The sequence below is a fragment of the Aedes albopictus genome, chromosome 3 (assembly GCF_035046485.1).
Source record: "Aedes albopictus strain Foshan chromosome 3, AalbF5, whole genome shotgun sequence".
Lineage (NCBI taxonomy): Eukaryota > Metazoa > Arthropoda > Insecta > Diptera > Culicidae > Aedes > Aedes albopictus.
Genome location: NC_085138.1, coordinates 170,314,311 through 170,335,115, shown reverse-complemented (window position 1 = coordinate 170,335,115; position 20,805 = coordinate 170,314,311). Strand labels below are relative to the sequence as shown.

Sequence of the window (20,805 nt, the reverse complement as noted above, 5' to 3'; positions counted from 1 at the left end):
AGCATGCGACCGTGATAAGATCTCGTGCAAGAGTAAGTCTTGGCTTCATAAAAAAAAATCGCCCTGACTTGTAGCTAGTGGGCACAAACGCGAGTGTGTTGTGTATTGGCATCTAAGCCGAAAGGGGGATGGGTTAATGAAAAAGGAGTGTTCACTGTGTGGCTTTCTATTCCGCAGAAACATTACCTGTTCTGTGGCTTAGTTGGTTAAAGCGCCGGTCTAGCGTGGGTTCGAATCCCACAAGAGCGCGATATTTTCACAAATTTAATCTCTCAGTTTGTCAATTAGCATCATTTGGTGCTTGTAAATTACAAAAAAAAAATACTAAAATATTTTTAAGAAAGTTTTGAAGAAAATTTTTGAAATGATTTGCTGAAAGACACCTCCAAGGGACTATTGAATGAACTACCGAAGACACTTTATACTGAATTCTCTACGAAATTGAAAAAGAATTTAAGAAAACATTGACTAATATTTTTTTACAAAATTCTCTACGAAATTGAAGAAGAATTTTGGACAACATTAACTAATATATTTTCACCCAAAATTTCAGGCAATTTGGTAAAACAAAAACCATGACGAAGAGAACTAACTTGCTGATAATACCCTTAGTCGCCCTATTTAAAAAATCAGGTATTTCTTGACCAATGAGTTCAATCCACTGATCAAGGTCACCTTGCTCAACGATACCCCATTTAGCAGCAGCAAGTCTCGAGTTTCGAAGCAGCGAACGCGAGTGGCACCGCCATATCAATCTTCATAAATCAGACCATCGAGGGTGTTTTTTTTCTCCTCCCGCTCGCGCTCTTCCCAAATGGTACTTACCATTCGCATTTTGGAAAAATTCAGCAAACCATCCGGTGTAAAGTCCGGCGTGCCCTCTTCGATGAACGAGAGGTCCGTTAGATACATGCCCAGGTACGGAATGCAGGGTGGATCACAACGATGCAGTGCCTCCCGCATGACGCGAAACCTCCCATCGGAGCACACCACAGCCTGCAGTTTTGTGATTGTCGATTTGATCTGGAACGGGAAACGGGAAAATTATTGGTCCTCTCCTCTGGTACGGTACTAGACGGTTCGTTCTCTTGAGCGAACGAAAATTATTCAAGTGCTGCCGAAATGCGGAATGCAGTGGATGTCGTATTCAGTCCAGCTGGAACGGCGAATGCTGTCCATCAAACTTTTTCTGACTCATATTTATATGGAAATTGAAAAGTGCTCGCACTTTCAAATTTTTGAAAACTGCATTAGGTAGTGTGTGCTGAATCGTTTACAAATTGCAGAGTGGAATCCTTGCATGCGAAGCATGTTATTTGAACAAGAAATAAAATGATGGAATGCACACCAACAAAATGGAAATCGAGATTTTATGAGAGTAAAATGGAATATTTTCACCTATCATACACGGAAACGACGACCGATGCATAAGCTTTCAGATTTTTTTTTTCATTTGCCTTTGCTGAATTGTAATTGAAGCTTTTACGCATACTAGAACCATATTTGGAAATGCTCTATTTTTGGTTTTAACCCCGCTTCATAAGCACAAGGGCTACTAGAAAAAACGGTGTTTTGCAAACATCGCAATTGATAAATCAAGCTTAGGATTTCCTTTTCTCTACTTCCAATTAGTTGATCCTTATGGATTACCTACAAATCAAAAGACATTTAACGCAATGTGAAACCATCCAACGGCAGTAAGTTCTATCCGACCCGCTTTCACTCGACGCACATTCATCCGGAGCAAACAACGCGGAAAATTTATCGTGATCTTAATTTAGAGCCCTTTCACCATCGTCGTCGTCGTCGTCATCTGTGTGCCATTTGGCAACTTGTGCCAACTTTGGCACTTGCCCCAATAAACTGAAATCTAAAGGATGCGAAACAATGAGCATTACTTTGTCGGGTGAGTTTTCACGCCGGAGAAAGCCCGAACTGCTACTACTGTTGGCCCGGATCCAAAGGTTGCCGCAATGCTTCCGTCCGACCGAGGTGAAGCTGCCCAAAATGGGGTCGTATTTTTCGGAGTTGGGAACAAATCGGATTGCATGCAACGGTTTTTCATGTTCCGCTCGAACAAACTGGTGTCCTTTTGTATACTGTGGGGTGGTTTGGGTATAAAATTAGTAGAAAATATTTTAACTGTTGAATTTTCCTTTGAATTTAAAGTGAGTATCAACATGTTTTAAAAAGTCAATTCATGTAGAAGAAAAATCAGAAACAAACAGTCTCAGAAGAAACTAGTAATTATTTGCCATAATCAACAGTGAAATTCAAACAAACAAAATGGTTCGACTAAATCACACATGCATGCAAGAAAGTCAAAAGTTCAATGAAAGAAGAAAGTTCAAACTCTCTAAATGGTACTTGAAGAGGTAAGATTCTTCATCATTCAGCAACATGCTCCACTGTGCAGTATGTGTTCAACACAGTGTGTTGTGGCCATTGCTGTTACTCGAAAGTGCAAGTTCATCATTTGTTTGTGTTATGTTTTGCCATGCATTGCTTATTCCACTAGATTCAGCAGTAGGCAGTATATTTTGCTTCACAAGATTTCAACTTGCATGCATTCGATGCCAACTATGCATCGCCTGCACCATGTATCATTCTTAAGAAACACAGTTCGGAAGTAAGTTTAAAGCTCGTGGTTATGATGAAGCTTGCAATAGGGTAAGTGTTCCAGTTATGGTTATAGTACCAATTATTCGCCATAGTTGATTGTGGTTTAGGGACAAAACGTCGAAAGACAAAACGTCGAATGCCAAAACGTCGAATGCCAAAAGGTCGAATGCCAAAACGTCGAAAGGGACAAAACGTCGAAAGGACAAAACGTCGAAAACGAGTAATCTAAGCAAATAGTAAGTTCTTTATTCTTTTAAAGGATACTCATTCTTTCACTTGTATCTGCCAACTAGTTCAGAGGGGAGTCTTCCTGAGGCTCCCTGAAACAACACCTCAGGGTGGGCATGTGCACGGGGGTGAATCTTCATCACGAAAAGAGCCGCTCGTTTGACTGCTGCACACTAGCGAACCTGGTGGTGGAAAGCAAGCTTTTTGTGCAGCGAGCATAGGGCGGGAGCGGGGCACGCTTTGATGGTTTTTTATTTCTCCAAGGAAATGCATTCCAATCTAGTTCTCCAAGTGAAAATTTCACGACTTCCACCTCTAAACTTCAAATTTGTTCGAAGATACACATCTGTTCTGTGGCATGTGTCTTAACCAATTCTTCGCGGGTAGGGGATATTCGCGCTGTAATATATAAAAACTCACATCACGTCACGTTAAGTGTAACACTATTTATTCTCGAACTTTCCCGGCCTTTTCTTCTCTTACTTCTTCGGAGCCCCTTCTACTGGCCCCAGTGTTGCATTTGAACTAAACGCGAGCCAAAAATGAACTGAGCTTGGATGTGTCATCAAAACTTATGTGCGTCCTGACCAAGGTGCTGCCCTAGGCTTTGTGGCGCATCTGCATACATACGTTGTTGCGTGAAATTATGCGCCACAATGAAGTGGTACATTTGGCATCGGGCATTAAGATTCTGCACCGAAATCCGGATTTTCCGTAATTCACGGTGACCGAACCGGTTCCCCCTCTCAATAGAAGGTGAGTTTCTGAATTGAATCAGCCCAAGATTGCTAGAATTGGTGAAAAAATGGTAGAAACATGACCATTTCAGTTTACCAGGTACCAGGGTACCATGTTGGCATTCTGCGGGTGCTGTTCTTACTCAGGTTGCGTTCACTGTCGAGCTCACGTGCGTTTCAAATTTTGAACTGAACAATGTTCAAATATGTTTGATCGCAGCGTGCCGTTTTTGAACTTCAATGCAAATTGATTGCATTCAAATGCAATACTGCGAGTGGCACAATGTCAGCGGCACCTTCCACAAATGTTCAGCATAACGTCATAACTTGCTTCAGGGTGGCTATGATGGTGGTCTCTAGCTATCGTCGGCCGAATCTCTGGCACATTTAGGGTGGAGATGGCGATCATCAGGCGCATTATTCCTTCAAGGGCGTCTGATTTGGTTACGGCTGTACTTCTCCGCAATTCATCCGGAATTCCAGTATATGGTACTAGCACAACAATGCCAAGCATCCACACAATAATCTTTACACAGCCGGTGGTTTCAACTCGGGTCTGAAGCATCCTAGAGTGCAAAATGAGTCACTGACCTTCAGCGCTTGGGCAGAGACCCGAGATAATGAGACATAATTAGTGTGTTCTCGTTAATTATTTCGTCATCCTGCCATCTTGGTGGATCTACCGTATCGCCACCCCTCTCAAGTTATCAACAGGAAATCAAAAAAAAAAATCCACACTGAACTGCGAACAGTTACACACTTTTCGACGTTTTATCCTTTCGACGTTTTGTCCCTTCGACGTTTTGTCCTTTCGACGTTTTGGCATTCGACGTTTTGGCATTCGACGTTTTGTCTTTCGACGTTTTGTCACCCATTCGTTGATTGTCACCCTTTAACGATGTAAATCAACAAGAAAATTTTTGTGAACAACAGATCACGTTCACAAAAGGTGGTTGCACTCATTTATACTCCACATTTTGCTCAAATTATGGTGGAAATCTGAGGATTGCGGACTGAAATTTGACAGCAGCCAGGCTGCTGCCAAACTTCCAAAATGATCAGAGTGTGCCAAGATACAAGTTCGATTGGAAAAGTCACGCTAAAATATGTAAAACGTTCAATGACACACAAACTTTTTCATCATGAACGGAAACGTTTTTCTAACGTTTTTCTGAGTAAAATTTAAATGTAATACAAGACCAAAGTTTATAAAATATTTTTTAAAAACCCGTGTAAGACCAAAGCAGTTGATTATATACGTTTTATTGTAACTTTTGCTGTCGGTAATTTGGTTAAAGTTTGTGTGGAGTAGTTTGTGCGTGCACTTTGAAATTGATCTCCATAGAAATAAGCAACTCAACAACGGGAAGCACTCGAAGAAAAGATACGTGTTCAAATTGAATGATCAAAATAGTTGAGTCCGCACACCTCAGGTGGAAATAAATCATTTTCCTTAAAAGTTCGGCTTCCTTGCACCCTTTTTTGCCATAGTGTATCAGTTATGGCTAATCCTATAAGGATTACATGCAAATAGTGCGAAAAGGAACCGAAATTTTAAAAAAAATGTAACCATAACTGGTACAGGGTTCCCAGCCGACGTTTTTTGCAATTTCATAATTTACCACTTGAGGATAGTTTTTAACTATTTTTTTTTTCATCAAACTGCACACTGATGTTTATATATGTATATTAGAGTGGGTCAACGTTGTATGGAGAAACTTTAAATTTGATCGTATCAACTCGGAACAAAGCATTTTCAATCTATATTAGCGTCCAAATCAACTGTGCAAAATTTGGGAGCGATTGGTTGCGTCCCCGTGTTCCGCATTGCGATTGAAATTTGTATGGAAGTTAGTATGGGAAAACGTACTTTTTTGCATTTTACTTATAAGTTACCAGTTGCATACCATATAACTAATGACGTTAAAGTATAGCCTAGAATATGCCGAAAAACTTTGCCGAAGACCGCAAAGAGATCCAACGCTTGTGAAAAAAGTTATTCGCCTGGTAACTTGGGCCAAAAATTGAGATTTTATTATTGATGTTATTCCTTTACATGATAAACGTTAAGCACTACCATGCATTCTGTACGTTATAACTTTTTTCGCAAGTGTTGGATCACTTTGCGGTCTTCGGCAAAGTTTTTCGGCATATTCTAGGCTATACTTCAACGTTATTAGTTAGATCGTTTTAGACGAAAAATTTCAATTTATGAGAAAAATACAAAAAATCACGTTTTCCCATACTAAATCCCATACAAATTTCAATCGCAATGCGGAATACGGGGAAGCAAGCAATCGCTCCCAAATTTTGCACAGTTGTTTTGGGCGGTAAAAGGAATCGAAAAAGCGTTGTTCCGAAAAATCGACTTTGTTGACCCAGTCTATACAGGGTGACTGGTAATTCGTGTTACACCCGAAAGGAGGTGAAAGTAGACCATATTTGCAGCAAAAAAATGTTCTACAGGTAGGTCCGGAAATCACTGCTAAGTGAGTTATTCAAAAATTAGTGTTATTAAATTACCCCATCTTTAAACACCTCTAACTCAGAAACTATGAACCGTATCATCAATCTTAGCGCATGGATAGAAAGCTTAAAGCTTTGTCTTTTAATGCTCTTTGGACAGGTAAATGATAAAAAGTCATTTAAGTGCAGAAATTTTGACTTTTATGTAAAAAGAGCCTAAAAATGTACCCCCTTTTCACCTTTTTTGATAGTTTACTCGTGAAAAACGTGATAAATGTGAGAAATGTTCTTCTACAAAACATTCATTTTTTGATACGCTACCAAACTGTCCTTTGGAGCAACATTGTATCTTTCATAGTTTTGTCACAATCTTGAATTCAAAATTTTGTGAAATAAATCAATGTTTTTATTGCAATACTGTCTGGCAACCCTACACGTTTGCTTGCTGTTGGTCGTCGTGCGCATGGCAACGAAGTCCAGCGTCGCGGCGGCGGTCATCGTTTGACAGAGCCAACAGTGAACGGCAAATTGCGCGCAATGTTTATGAATCAATCTCAAGGCATCCTTTTCTTTGGGTGAAGATTCAATTCGCCTAGTTGATGGCATGCATACACCCACACCCACTCACTGGTGGAATTTAGCGAGATCATACCGCTGGGTGGCACCGTTTTAAGGGATATTCAAACCTACGGGCCGGGACTGGGTCCGGGCCGGGGCTGCGGCCGAGACTCGATAGGGCTTTTGTCGCTTCGTTCTCACTGCACACAATGCTCACCGGGCTATAGCGCCTGCGCACCAGCAATTTATGTTGCGCGAACGCACGCACAGTACGAAGCGGTTGTCATTTATTTTTGTTTTTGTTTCTTTGCACTGTCTCCAGTGTTTGTGATGTACATTCATCAAGAACTTTCTTTTGTAATTTCTACAGGAATCTGGGATTCCTCCAGCTTTTTTATGATTTCCCTTGGAGTGCTTTCTGGGATTCTCCCGTAGTTCTTTCTGGAAAACCTCTAATGAGATTCATCTAGGAGTCTGTCCTGGAGTTCTACTAAAATTTCTTCTGGGATACTTTCAAGAAATGGTTTAGAATTTTTCTCCAGAAATTCCTCCAGGAGTAGCTTCCCACAGTTTATTTCTTTTCAGTTCAACGGGAAGCCCTCCTGAAGTTCCTGAGAGTGAGTCCAGGAGCTCCCCAGGCATTACCCAAAAAATACCATGGGAATTTCTTTAGAATTAGCCCAAGAATTCCTCCAGCATTTGTCGTAGAATCCCCCTAGGATTTTACTGGGAATTTCTCCATTATAACTCTGGAAATAAATGCAGGAGCTGATCAATAAGTTCGCCAGCAATAATGCATGCTTCTCTTCAGGATTTTTCCCTAAAATTACTGAAGCACTCAAGGGATTTCTCCAGAAATTCCTACATTAATACCACCAGGACTTCCTCAAGGGATTCCTCCAAAAAATCCTCCACGATGTCAACTAAAAATTCTTCCAGTAGTTCTTCCAGGAATAACTCCAGAAATTCATCTCGAAATTCCTATCGGAATTTCTCTTCAGAAATTGTAGAAGGCATTCCATCTCAGCTGTCGCAAGGACGTGGCCAGGACAGCACTCGACCGTTGGAGGATTGCATCAATCTTGTCTAAGAGTCAGAGATTAGTCCCAAATCTTTGTTCTTTGGTAACGGCCAAGAAGGATGCAACCCTGATAACAGCGATCCAGGGCTGTACCACCTACGAATTTGTGCGACTTGCTTAATGCTAATGCTAATGCTAAGGAATTGTAGAAGGCATTCCATCAGGAATTCTTCCAGGGATTTCACAGAACAATTTTTCAATAAATTGCTCCAAGACTTTCTCTACGAATTCCTGCAAGGATTCATCTAGGAATTCCTCTGACGATTTCTCTAGAATTTTTTCCACGGTGCCCCCCACGAATTCTTCCAGTTATTCCTCCATGAGTTCCTGCAGGAATTCATCCCAAAATTCTACCAGGAAATACTGCAGGGATTCCTCCAGGAATTCCTGCAGGAATTCCTCCAGAAAATCCTCATGGGATTCCTTCAAGGAATTCCCCCTAAATCATCCAGAGATGCTTCCAGGAATTCCTTCAAGGGTTCATTCAGGAATTCCTCCTGGAATTCCACCATAAATTCCTCCTGTAATTGCTGCAGGAGATTCTCTAGAGATTTCTCCAAGGATTAATCTAGAATTCCTTCCAGAATTTCTCCCAGGAAATCATCAAGAAATTCATCCAGGAATTCCTTCAGTAATTCCTCACAGAATTCCTCTAGGAATTTCTACAGGGATTTCTTCAAAAATTTCTCCAGAAAGTACTCCATGCATTTCTCCAAGAATTGCATGAATTTACTCCAGAAATTATTCCAGGAATTCCTCCAGAAATTACTTCAGGTACTACTCCAGGAGTTCCTCCAGAAATTTCTCCGGAAATTCCTCAAGGAATACCTCCAGAAATTTCATCAAGTATTTTTCCAGGAAGTCTTCTTGGAAATACTCCAGGCATAACTCCAAGAATTTCTCCGTGAATTTCTCCAGATATTTCTACAGGATTCCTACAGGTGTTTATTCAGGAACTACTGCAGTCCTCCAAATTTTTTCCCAGGAATTCCTCCAGTGATTCTTTCATAAATTTCTCCAGTAAATGCTCCAGAAAATTCTTTAGAGATTCCTCCAGAATTCCTTCCTGAATTTCCTCCAGAAAATCGTCTAGAAATTCCTCCAAGAATTCCCCCAGCAATTCCTCTAAGAATTTCGCCAGTGATTCGTTAAATAAATCTTCTAGGAATTCCTACAGAAAATCCACCAGAAATTCATCCAGGCATTCCTCCAGAAATTTCTCCAGAAAATACTCCTCGAATTCCTCCAGGAATTCCACCAGAAATTACTCCAAGAATTTCTTCAGGAATTCTTCCATAAAGTCTTCCAAGAAATACTCCATTAATTACTCCAAGAATTGCTTCAGAAATAACTCTAGGAAATTCTCCAGGAATTGCTCCAGAAATGACTTCAGGGATTCCTACGGGATTTTTTCCAGAAACTTCTTCAGAATATCCTCAAAAAAATCCTCCAGGAATTCTACAAGGAAATACTTACGGGATTCCTCCAAGAATGACTCCAGGAATTCCTCTAGGATCTACTCCAGGGATTCCTGCACGAATTCTTTCCGATATTTATCCAGGAACTCCTCCAGGAAAGACGTCAATAATTCCTCCTGGAAACAATCCAAGAATTTCCATAATTTCTCTTTGAATGACTCCAGGAATTCGTCAAAAAAAAATCCTTCCGGAATTTTTCCAGAATTCCTTCCAGAATTCCTTTTAGAAATACATCAAGGAAATGCTTCAAGAATTTCTTCAGAATTTCTTTAAAGAGCTGCTTCAGAAGTGGCTCCAATCTTTTAGGAATTCCTTCACGAATTATTTCAGGAATTTCTCCAGATATTGCTTACGAATATCTCCAGGAACTCGTCTTGAAGAACTATTTCAGAACCTACTCTAGGAATTACTCCAGGATTTCCTCAAGAAATGTGTCTAGAATTTCATCCAAGAATTCCTTCGGTTAATCTTCCAGGAATTCCTCCCGGAATTATCTCAGGTACAGGAATTCCTTAAAGAGCTACTCCAGGGATTTCCTGGGAGAAATTCTGGAAGGAATTCTAGATTAATCCTTGGAGGAATCTCTAGAGAATCTCCTGCAGCAATTACAGGAGGAATTTATGGTGGAATTCCAGGAGGAATTCCTGAATGAACCCTTGAAGGAATTCCTGGAAGCATCTCTGGATGATTTAGGGGGAATTCCTTGAAGGAATCCCATGAGGATTTTCTGGAGGAATTCCTGCAGGAATTCCTGGAGGAATCCCTGCAGTATTTCCTGGTAGAATTTTGGGATGAATTCCTGCAGGAACTCATGGAGGAATAACTGGAAGAATTCTTGGGGGACACCGTGGAAAAAAATCTAGAGAAATCGTCAGAGGAATTCCTAGATGAATCCTTGCAGGAATTCGTAGAGAAAGTCTTGGAGCAATTTATTGAAAAATTGTTCTGTGAAATCCCTGGAAGAATTCCTGATGGAATGCCTTCTACAATTCCTTAGCATTAGCATTAGCATTAAGCAAGTCGCACAAATTCGTAGGTGGTACAGCCCTGGATCGCTGTTATCAGGGTTGCATCCTTCTTAGCCGTTACCAAAGAACAAAGATTTGGGACTAATCTCTGACTCTTAGACAAGATTGATGCAATCCTCCAACGGTCGAGTGCTGTCCTGGCCACGTCCTTGCGACAGCTGAGATGGAATGCCTTCTACAATTTCTGAAGAGAAATTCCGATAGGAATTTCGAGATGAATTTCTGGAGTTATTCCTGGAAGAACTACTGGAAGAATTTTTAGTTGACATCGTGGAGGAGTTTTTGGAGGAATCCCTTGAGGAAGTCCTGGTGGTATTAATGTAGGAATTTCTGGAGAAATCCCTTGAGTGCTTCAGTAATTTTAGGGAAAAATCCTGAAGAGAAGCATGCATTATTGCTGGCGAACTTATTGATCAGCTCCTGCATTTATTTCCAGAGTTATAATGGAGAAATTCCCAGTAAAATCCTAGGGGGATTCTACGACAAATGCTGGAGGAATTCTTGGGCTAATTCTAAAGAAATTCCCATGGTATTTTTTGGGGGTGCCCTGGAGAAATGCCTGGGGAGCTCCTGGACTCACTCTCAGGAACTTCAGGAGGGCTTCCCGTTGAACTGAAAAGAAATAAACTGTGGGAAGCTACTCCTGGAGGAATTTCTGGAGAAAAATTCTAAACCATTTCTTGAAAGTATCCCAGAAGAAATTTTAGTAGAACTCCAGGACAAAAACCCAGACGGAGTAGCTGGAGAAACGCCAGGAAGGACTCCTAGATGAATCTCATTAGAGGTTTTCCAGAAAGAACTACGGGAGAATCCCAGAAAGCACTCCAAGGGAAATCATAAAAAAGCTGGAGGAATCCCAGATTCCTGTAGAAATTACAAAAGAAAGTTCTTGATGAATGTACATCACAAACACTGGAGACAGTGCAAAGAAACAAAAACAAAAATAAATGACAACCGCTTCGTACTGTGCGTGCGTTCGCGCAACATAAATTGCTGGTGCGCAGGCGCTATAGCCCGGTGAGCATTGTGTGCAGTGAGAACGAAGCGACAAAAGCCCTATCGAGTCTCGGCCGCAGCCCCGGCCCGGACCCAGTCCCGGCCCGTAGGTTTGAATATCCCTTAAAACGGTGCCACCCAGCGGTATGATCTCGCTAAATTCCACCAGTGAGTGGGTGTGGGTGTATGCATGCCATCAACTAGGCGAATTGAATCTTCACCCAAAGAAAAGGATGCCTTGAGATTGATTCATAAACATTGCGCGCAATTTGCCGTTCACTGTTGGCTCTGTCAAACGATGACCGCCGCCGCGACGCTGGACTTCGTTGCCATGCGCACGACGACCAACAGCAAGCAAACGTGTAGGGTTGCCAGACAGTATTGCAATAAAAACATTGATTTATTTCACAAAATTTTGAATTCAAGATTGTGACAAAACTATGAAAGATACAATGTTGCTCCAAAGGACAGTTTGGTAGCGTATCAAAAAATGAATGTTTTGTAGAAGAACATTTCTCACATTTATCACGTTTTTCACGAGTAAACTATCAAAAAAGGTGAAAAGGGGGTACATTTTTAGGCTCTTTTTACATAAAAGTCAAAATTTCTGCACTTAAATGACTTTTTATCATTTACCTGTCCAAAGAGCATTAAAAGACAAAGCTTTAAGCTTTCTATCCATGCGCTAAGATTGATGATACGGTTCATAGTTTCTGAGTTAGAGGTGTTTAAAGATGGGGTAATTTAATAACACTAATTTTTGAATAACTCACTTAGCAGTGATTTCCGGACCTACCTGTAGAACAATTTTTTGCTGCAAATATGGTCTACTTTCACCTCCTTTCGGGTGTAACACGAATTACCAGTCACCCTGTATAAACTTTGATTTTAGCAGGTTATACTGTGCAATTGTCAAAATTTATAAAACCTGCGTCCAGGAAGCATCGAGAAGTTGATTAAAACTGAAAACAGTGCTGTAATGGTCCATTACTTAACGCAAATCAGTGCTGTAATGAACCATTCCAGCACTACTAATTTGGTGAGGGAAAGTACGCCTTTTCCTGGCAGATTTGCGTGAGGTAAAACAGCCTATTGCGACGAGAAATTGCAAGAAAAAAAATTTTTAGCATATTGATGGCATTTGTTGGTCTTCTCGTTATTTTTGTACAAATAGTTTTCCTTATGTAGTGGCATAATTGGTACAGGCACCCTACAGAGAAATGGCTGAGTATGAAATGTTTAATGATAACAGTAGTTTATCACACTACAATATTAGCGTGGTTCATAGTAATCGATTTTTTCTGATCAAGGTTTTTTTGTACAATTGATAAGGGCCATCAACCACAAAAGAATGGGCTATCTTCACAGAGGTGGCCGAGTAGCAGGTTAGTAAGATCCTCGACTTTGCGTCCACGAAGTCCAGCATAAGCAAAAACTTTGAAACGGCACTGTTGTGACTTTGTAAGTCGATGGACGATGTCAAGCAAAATCACGAAAGACTCGTGAAGACTGCAGCAGCGGCGGCAGAACCGGCGAAAGCAAAGGTTACGAAGTCTACCCATACGGAGGCCTTCGCTTTCGCAGGAAGTCCATAAAGTGTGGTGGCTGCAGGGAGGCAGCCGTATGGTGGGGAGCTGTCTTTTCTTTTTCCTTCTAAACCAAAGGGGGATAGTCTGCTCAACAGACACCCTAACAGGAAGGTTAGGGTAGTGTAGGTCTGAGGCCGTCTTCTACAACAAAAATAAAAGCCAAGACTACTCTCTCCTCGTACCCACTAAACCATTCCTATCGTCGCCAAACCCTACGTCTCTCCGGAACCACCATTGCTTCAGAGAGGGGCTAGTGCACATCGCACCCTCAAGGTTAGCTGCGTAGCCTAGCAGCAACGAACATCGATGACACGCTCTGGATAGTCCATCACGGTAACATGCTGGCACTTTGCCAGTTTCCCGAGTGGTCCTCGCCACTCCCTTTGTCCTCGGAAGGCTGGCAGGGTCAACCCCGCCCGCGCCCAACTGCTTTGCAGACATCAAGAACTGATGCCCACGTGCAACCCGATCTGACCTGCTGAAGGCAAGGGTATCACTACCCTTCAGGCCCTATCAGCTGCACCAGAAGGTTGCTGACAGCAGGGTCTCCACCTGCCCCGACCCTTACCGGGGACCTCTTTCCAACCGCGGGCTTGGATCCAACCCAGTAGACCGACGCCACTTCCTCTCCGCGGCCAGTTAATGGTAAAAGGTTATTGCGGCCATAATAATTACAAAATGCACCATAGGAAAATCAAAATGCACCATAAATAATTAAGCAATGTACCGACAAAATGCACAGCTTTCTCCATAAATAAATAGAAATGTTCCATAATAAATTAAAAATGTAGCGGTAAACCAAAAGATTTTCTAGTTAAAAATGAAACATTGTATCAATAAAAAATTAAATAAAACACCATAAACAAATAAGTTTGCTCCATAAAAAATAATAAAAATATCCATAAATAATGAACATTTGCTCCATAACTATACCATATTTGCTCCATAAAAAATTAAAATTGCACCATAAATATCATCAAATTGCACCATTAACAAACTATAAATTTTACATAAAAGAATGCAAAATCTACAAAAATTAATCAAATTCTGCATCATTAGCAGTATTTCAATGGCTAGTAGCACTGGAAATTTGTAAGTATATAGTAATATGTGGAATTTAAAAGGCTATATTCTGCAACTTCTGCCTAAATTAAAAAAAAATCAAATCTGACTATACATGTCAATGGTTGCTCCTCCGTGATTGATCTGAGCTGGTACCAATTGCACTGGGATCCAAATGAATAAGGGCTGGGACACTCCACTTATTCTAAAAGTGCGGCTCCGTGGTCGTGCGGCTAGGGTCACCAAGCTCTTAGTCGCAGCGTGCTGAGGAGCGCGGGTTCGATTCCCGCCGCAGCTGTCAGGAAAAGTTTTCGGCTGTGCCACTGGGCGTTGCATGCTAGTCCGTTGTCTAGTGTCGTGCTTCCTTCAAAGAGCGAAAAGCTCACTGGAAGCATTGAACGTGTCCGTGTCTTTTTTAAGTGCAATTTAAGCAGCTCATACATTCTTGATCAAAAACGCGCCGGCCACGTCCTTATAGTCAGTTAGGAAGGGAAAGGAATGTTCTAACATTCTAGTGTGCTGGTTGTTGCTACTAAAGACCGGGATCACCTCTGCATCCCCACAACCAGCACGGATGCGATCCATGAATAGGGGTTATTTTTATAGTGTTCGTGATAGATTGTGTGGTGAATAAGGTGAATAAGGTCAAGCGGCACAGCACGCTTTGATTGCATAACTTGTAGGCGTTATATATACTGTGCTGTGAGAAGAAGTTGGAAATGAGGGAAACGACTTTTTTCCAATTCGTTTCTGGTTCTAGTGAAGACTATGAACATATGAATATACATTAGTTGTATATGTAGAGAAGAGAGAGCGAGAGAAAGTGGATAGAAAGATATAAAGTAGGATGAAAGGAACGGGCCAGGGATTGAACCCATGATCTTCTGCATACGAATCAGAAGCGGTAGCCACTAGACCACCAAAACCGTTTTCTGCTCCTCCTGATAATCTAAAAAGAATCTAATAAAAAGAACGTCAGTTATTATCAGGATACTTAGTTTATTTTATAATTATATAAAACATGGATTAATTTTTTGATAATTTTTCCGATCAAATTGAAATCATTAATAAATATAATATATTTACATTACATATTATCTAAACTACAAGGGTTAACCCTTCTTTCAAAATGCGGATTCTTTTAATGCATGCGGCGTAGCCTGTGGATGCGTTGTAACTGTGTCGATTCGGTTATAGGTAATCCACAAATCCATGAATTTGCCCGGTATAATGCAAACAGAGATGTTATCCCGTGAGCGTTAGCGAGTTAGAACAGCAAGCGATTATCCGGTAAATTGCATTCATAGTGTTTCCATCTTTTAAGTCGTTCTATCATAGATGCGTGCTTCGGTACATGGTTTCTGTTTATTTTCTTCTTACTTTTCATATTAACATTATCCCATCCACATCCTAAAACTATATGTCGTTGGACACTGCAGCAATGGTACAATAAGATTAAATTTATGTAGCTTTTACATTCTTTGTGGTGAAATTTACAATTTGTTTATGGTGCAATTTGATTATATTTATGGTGCAATTTCAATTTTTTATTGAGCAAATATGGTATAATTATGGAGCAAATGTTCATTATTTATGGATATTTTTATTATTTTTTATGGAGCAAACTTATTTGTTTATGGTGTTTTATTTAATTTTTTATTGATACAATGTTTCAATTTTAACTAGAATTATTTTTGGTTTACCGCTACATTTTTAATTTATTATGGAACATTTATATTTATTTATAGAGAATGCTGTGCATTTTATCGGTACATTACTTAATTATTTATGTTGCATTTTTGTTTTTCTATGGTGCACTTTCGTTATCTATGGGTGCATTAAATAGGCTGCCGCCACTTAATCGCTGTAAGGGTCGATCTCGACCGTAGGGCACCGGTATGACCTACGAAGCCGACTCCGAACCCCTGGACCACCTCTTGTACTGCATCTGGACTAGCCACTCTCCGAGTCCACGTGCCACCACCTCTGTAGCTCCCAGACGATATGGGTGATAGCCGTTGAAACGACGTTCCAGCCAAACTCATCCCTACACATCTTCTGGACCAAGTTGTCCGGGTTTGTGTCCTCCCCCCATGTGGCAACCATGCGGTCACGCATTGTGCGAAAACGCGGGCACACGAACACAACGTGTTCCGCCGTTTCCTTTAAACCATTGCACACTGGGCATTCGGGAGAATCCGCATGCCCGAAACGGTGTAGATACTGTCGGAAGCAACCATGACCTGTAAGGACCTGTGTCAGGTGGAATGAAACTTCCCCATGGCGCCTATTAATCCAACTACCTACCCTCGGTATCAACCTATGGGTGCACCTTTCTTTGGTGTAACTGTCCAACGCGCGCTGCCATTTGACCATGGAGGCCATCCTGGCAGTCCTGCGTATGCCTCTTGTGCCGCGCATTTCGAAGCACTCCATGTCCTCACTGATAAGAATGTTGATAGGCACCATACCAGTAATGACGCAGAGAGCGTCGTGTGACACGGTACGGTACGCGCTCGCAACCCTCAGGTACATAAGCCTGTAAGTACTTTCCAGCTTCCGTCGGTAGCATTGAGTACTTAGCGCAGTGCCCCACGCCGGGCCGCCATACCTAAGTATGGACGTAGCAACACTAGCCAGAAGCTTGCGCTTACTGGTGTACACCGCAGAGCTATTGGACATCATCCGGGACAGTGCAGCAATAGCTGTGGAGGCTCTTTTACAGGCATAATCGACGTGGCTACCGAAGGTAAGCTTATCGTCGATCATCACACCCAAGTGCACTCTCCTACACTGATCTCCATCTGCTGCTCCGACTTCCGGGTGTTAACAACCGTCACCTCTGTCTTGTGGTGAGCCAGCTCCAGTTTCCTGGATCGCATCGACGCCTCCACAACCTTGATCGAGTGGTCAGTAGTCAACTTCACCTCCTCGATCGTTTCACCGTAGACTTCGAGCGTAATGTCGTCGGCAAATCCGACAATCTCCACTCTCACTGGGTACTCTAACCTCAACACCTCGTCGTACATGACATTCCATAACACCGGACCCAGGATGGAACCTTGCGGGACTCCTGAGGTTATGTGAAAGCACTTCCGACCCACTTCCGTGTCGTAGACTAGTACACGATTCTGAAAGTAACTTCCGAGAATACTCGGAAGGTACTCCGGTATCCCCAGACGCAAGAGCGCATCGGCAATAGCAGACCTGCTGGCGCTATTAAATGTCCCAAGCAGCACCTGCAACATCATCCAAAATGTGGTTTTCTATGCTTTGATCTAAAAGAGTTGCAATAAAAGCGCACGCAACTTCCATCTTGTCGGTTGAGTTGCATTTAAACTCCGAATATCGTTAAGTTGCAGCTTTGTTCCATAGGAATTGCAAATAACATCGTATTTAACATCGATTTATGGAAGCGGAGCTTACATATTCCTCACAAGTGGCAATACAGTCAGCTTGCATTAAATGTGCTATGTAACACACATGAAACATCTTACTCTGGTTTGTTTGTTCAGATTAGGTTCCAAATGTGTTACGGAAAACTTGCGCGTCTTTTCATTTTGACAGCTTTCTAACTTGTGGCAAAGACGGTACAATGAAGTAACGCGTAACTTCAGTAGCTTTTATGGTGCATTGAGCAGCAAATCTTTCACAGAGCTTCTGGTGTAGTGTGTAAGGTGAGTGGTTAATACTACTGGTGTCCATGGTTCGAGTCTGAATATATTTTTTTCATTTTTTTATCATTCCTCCTAGCTCAAGTTGCACAACGATTTAAAATTTGCGCTTTTTGCGTTTCAAAGAAGCAGCAATTGTGTTCTGTTGTCCTTAATTTAAACAGTGAATAAATTGCACTGATGTTGCTGGTACTGACTTTGAAACAAGTCGTGTTGCTTGGGGTATTCCTTACATTCAGAGTCACTACCGCGCAAAAGCGAATTCCCCTCCTCTTAGGCTCGACTGCTTTCTCGGCGGTTTTTGTAACCGACAAGATAGCGTCTACGGTGGACCTCCCCTTCCGGAAGCCGTACTGGTTGCTCGAAAGACCATTTTCGCCCTCGGTGAACCTCAACATTCTATTGAGGATGATCTTTTCGAGCACCTTCCCCGCCGTGTCAATCAAGCATATTGATCTATATGCCGACGGGTCTCCGGGTGGTTTCCCCGCCTTTGGCAATAGTACCAGGCTCTGCCTCTTCCAAGCTTCTGGGAAAACTCCCTCGTCCAGGCATTTCTGCATAGCAGACCTGAACATCTCGGGAGCCTCTGCAATAGCTACTTTTAAGGCCAGGTTCGGAACTCCGTCCGGATCTGGGGCCTTACCTACGCTAAGGGACTTAGCTATCCCCGCAAGTTCCACATCGGTGACCCTCTCCTCATTGCCAGCCCCAGTCCCCGGCTGTCCTACGAAAGGAGGCCAAGGACTAGGATCATGACGCGGAGAAAGTCCTCCAATGATCCCCTCCAACATCTCTGGAGATTGCTCTGTAGGAGCCATCACACCTCTCGTCTTGGCGATAACGATCCTGTAGGCGTCACCCCACGTGTTCGTATTGGCACTCTGACAGAGACCCTTAAAGCAGGCCTTTTTGCTTGCTCTTATCTCGGTCTTGAGCGCGGCTTTTGCAGCGGCGAACACCACCCGCCGTTCGTTTCGCTCTTCCTCTGAACGTGCTCGCTGCATCCGCCGCCTAGCCCGTAGGCAGGCGCGGTGCAGGTCCGCAATCGCGTCGGTCCACCAGTAAGCTGGTGGCCTCCCATTTCTAGGGTGGACTCGCCTAGGCATGGTCGCTCACACGCACGTGAGAGCACCGCTACCAGCTCGTCGCCGTCTAAACCGATTAAGTTTCGCTCTCGGCGGAGCGCCTCCCTAAATACCCCTTCGTCGAAGTATGATATCTTCCACCTGCGAGGGCTTGGCCTTGGCCTAGCCGCCTCTTCTTCTATCCACTGCCTGTTGTTGTTGTAGTCGATACTGTAGCGAACCGCCAGGTGGTCGCTGTGAGTGTAGCCATCATCTACTCTCCAGTTCGAACTACTTGTTAAGCCAGGACTACAAAAGATCACGTCAATAATTGACTCCGCTCCGTTTAGACTATAGGTACTCTTGGTACCGACATTAGCCAAGTCGACATCTAAGATGGCCAGTGTTTCTAGCAGGATCTGGCCCCGCTGGTTCGTGATACGGCTTCCCTATTCCACGGCCCAGGCATTAAAGTCACCCGCTATTACCACCGGCCTTCGCCCTGTTAGCACGGTCGTTAAGAGGTCCAGCATTTGCATGAACCGCTCGATCGGCCATCGCGGAGGCACATAACAGCTACAGATGAAGACCCTGTTTACTTTGGCGACCACGAAGCCCTCATAGGTGGCTCGTGGAATGTCAGGTGACATACACACCAACCCACCTTTATGCTCCCTACTTTAACGGACTTTTTGACGTCCACCACAGGTAGCTGAACCAAAGCTATCTGTGTCCCTGCTGGCTCTTTCCGTAGCTTAACGGCTGCGGCGGCCACCTGCACATTGCACTGTTGCCGCAGTGCCGTGACGAGCTCTTCCACTTCGGTGATCTCATCAATATCCTGGACCTTCAGAGTCGCCTCATGTGTCAGAGCCCTCACCTGCACAACCTCACCAAGGACCTCTTCTGCCAGCCTCTTATAGGCGGCGCCTTTGTGCTCCTTCTGGCGCTTCAGCTCCAGGATCATCTCGCCCGTACGAGTACGTCTAATACTGCGTACGTCGGCTCCAAGACCCTCAAGCTTGGCGTCACTTCGCATCATCTTCAAGACGTCCGAGTACTTGGACTGTTCCATCTTGATGACGAACGCGTCGCCTTTCTCGCGCATGGCACCTGCCCTCCTACGCCTTGACTTGGCGTCCTGCGGATTCGCCTTCTTCCTCTTCCGCTCTACCTTCGTCCAAGGAGGGTCCTCCCCTTGGATGGCCCTGCTCTGTGGCTGTTGAGGGCCCACCAGCGGTCGCAATCCCTTGTTCCCATCGATCCGGGACGGGCCAGCCTTTTCAGGCCAACCCTTCCCAGCTTTCCGGGAACCCTGGCTGGGGTCCGACCTTTCGGCATTATTACCGACTTTCGGGGTAATGATTCGCCTGGCCTTGCGGGCACCACCAGACAGCTCCTCGCCTGACGGTTGCCTCGCCCGCTTCTGCGATTGCTTGCCCCGTTTGTCGCGAGCAGTCGCTTCCGCCTTATTCGGACTTCCTGCGAAGGAGAAGGCCTCCGTTTGGGTAAACTTCGGCACTTTCGCAATTGCAGGCTCCGCTGCTTTAGCAGTCAGCAACGCGAGTGCCGCGTGCTCCTGCTTGGCATCGTCGATCGACACCCTAAGTCGAAGCAAGGCCGTTTTCAGGTTCACCTTGCTTAGTAGACGCAAAGTCGATGATTTTGCCAAGCTGCTGCTCAGCCACCTCTATTGCGGGTCGTCCTTTGGATTCTCGGTTGACGGCCCTCAACAACCACGCTTCGTCCATAACCTCCACCGGCTGGCTTGCCGGGAAGTAGACTGGAGCACCCACGCTTGAGCTGCGTACGCAACTCCCAGCGCCTATCTCCTCACTTCTCCTTGTCGGAGATCTCATCAACCCGCTTCTTGCGAAGGGGTTGATCCCACCACTATTTCCACCTAGATATTGATTTTGTTTATTTGACTTTATTATTAAATCCCACGAGTAGCACGGGAAAGAATGTCCACCACGCCAGAGCCCTGCATTAACGCGGTAAGGGACAGCTTACTTTGGGGGGTGTCCAGGTACCCCACAGGCTCCGTTAAAGATCGAGCATCTTTTGCACCCCCTCGATCACTCATTCCTCAGCACGGGTCGCTTGACACCTTGAATTGGGATTAGTAGTCCTATTCTTGGCCGGCGACTACGCGGCTGACTCGCAAGCAGGGGGTGCGTCAGGCCCCAGGACTTTCGTCCCTGCTGCCCCAGGGGGAG

General features: G+C 43.6%; 1 protein-coding gene across 14 annotated transcripts in view; it reads right to left on the bottom strand.

The window, feature by feature from the left end:
* Positions 1–20,805, bottom strand: part of LOC109402762 (ras-specific guanine nucleotide-releasing factor 2-like) — an 839,143-nt gene that overhangs the window by 449,488 nt on the left and 368,850 nt on the right. For all 14 annotated transcript variants that reach the window (XM_062861325.1, XM_062861329.1, XM_062861315.1 and 11 more), the window contains one exon: positions 826–1,023. In XM_062861325.1, the coding sequence (XP_062717309.1) occupies positions 826–1,023 (198 nt within the window). The remainder of the gene's footprint in view (positions 1–825; positions 1,024–20,805) is intronic.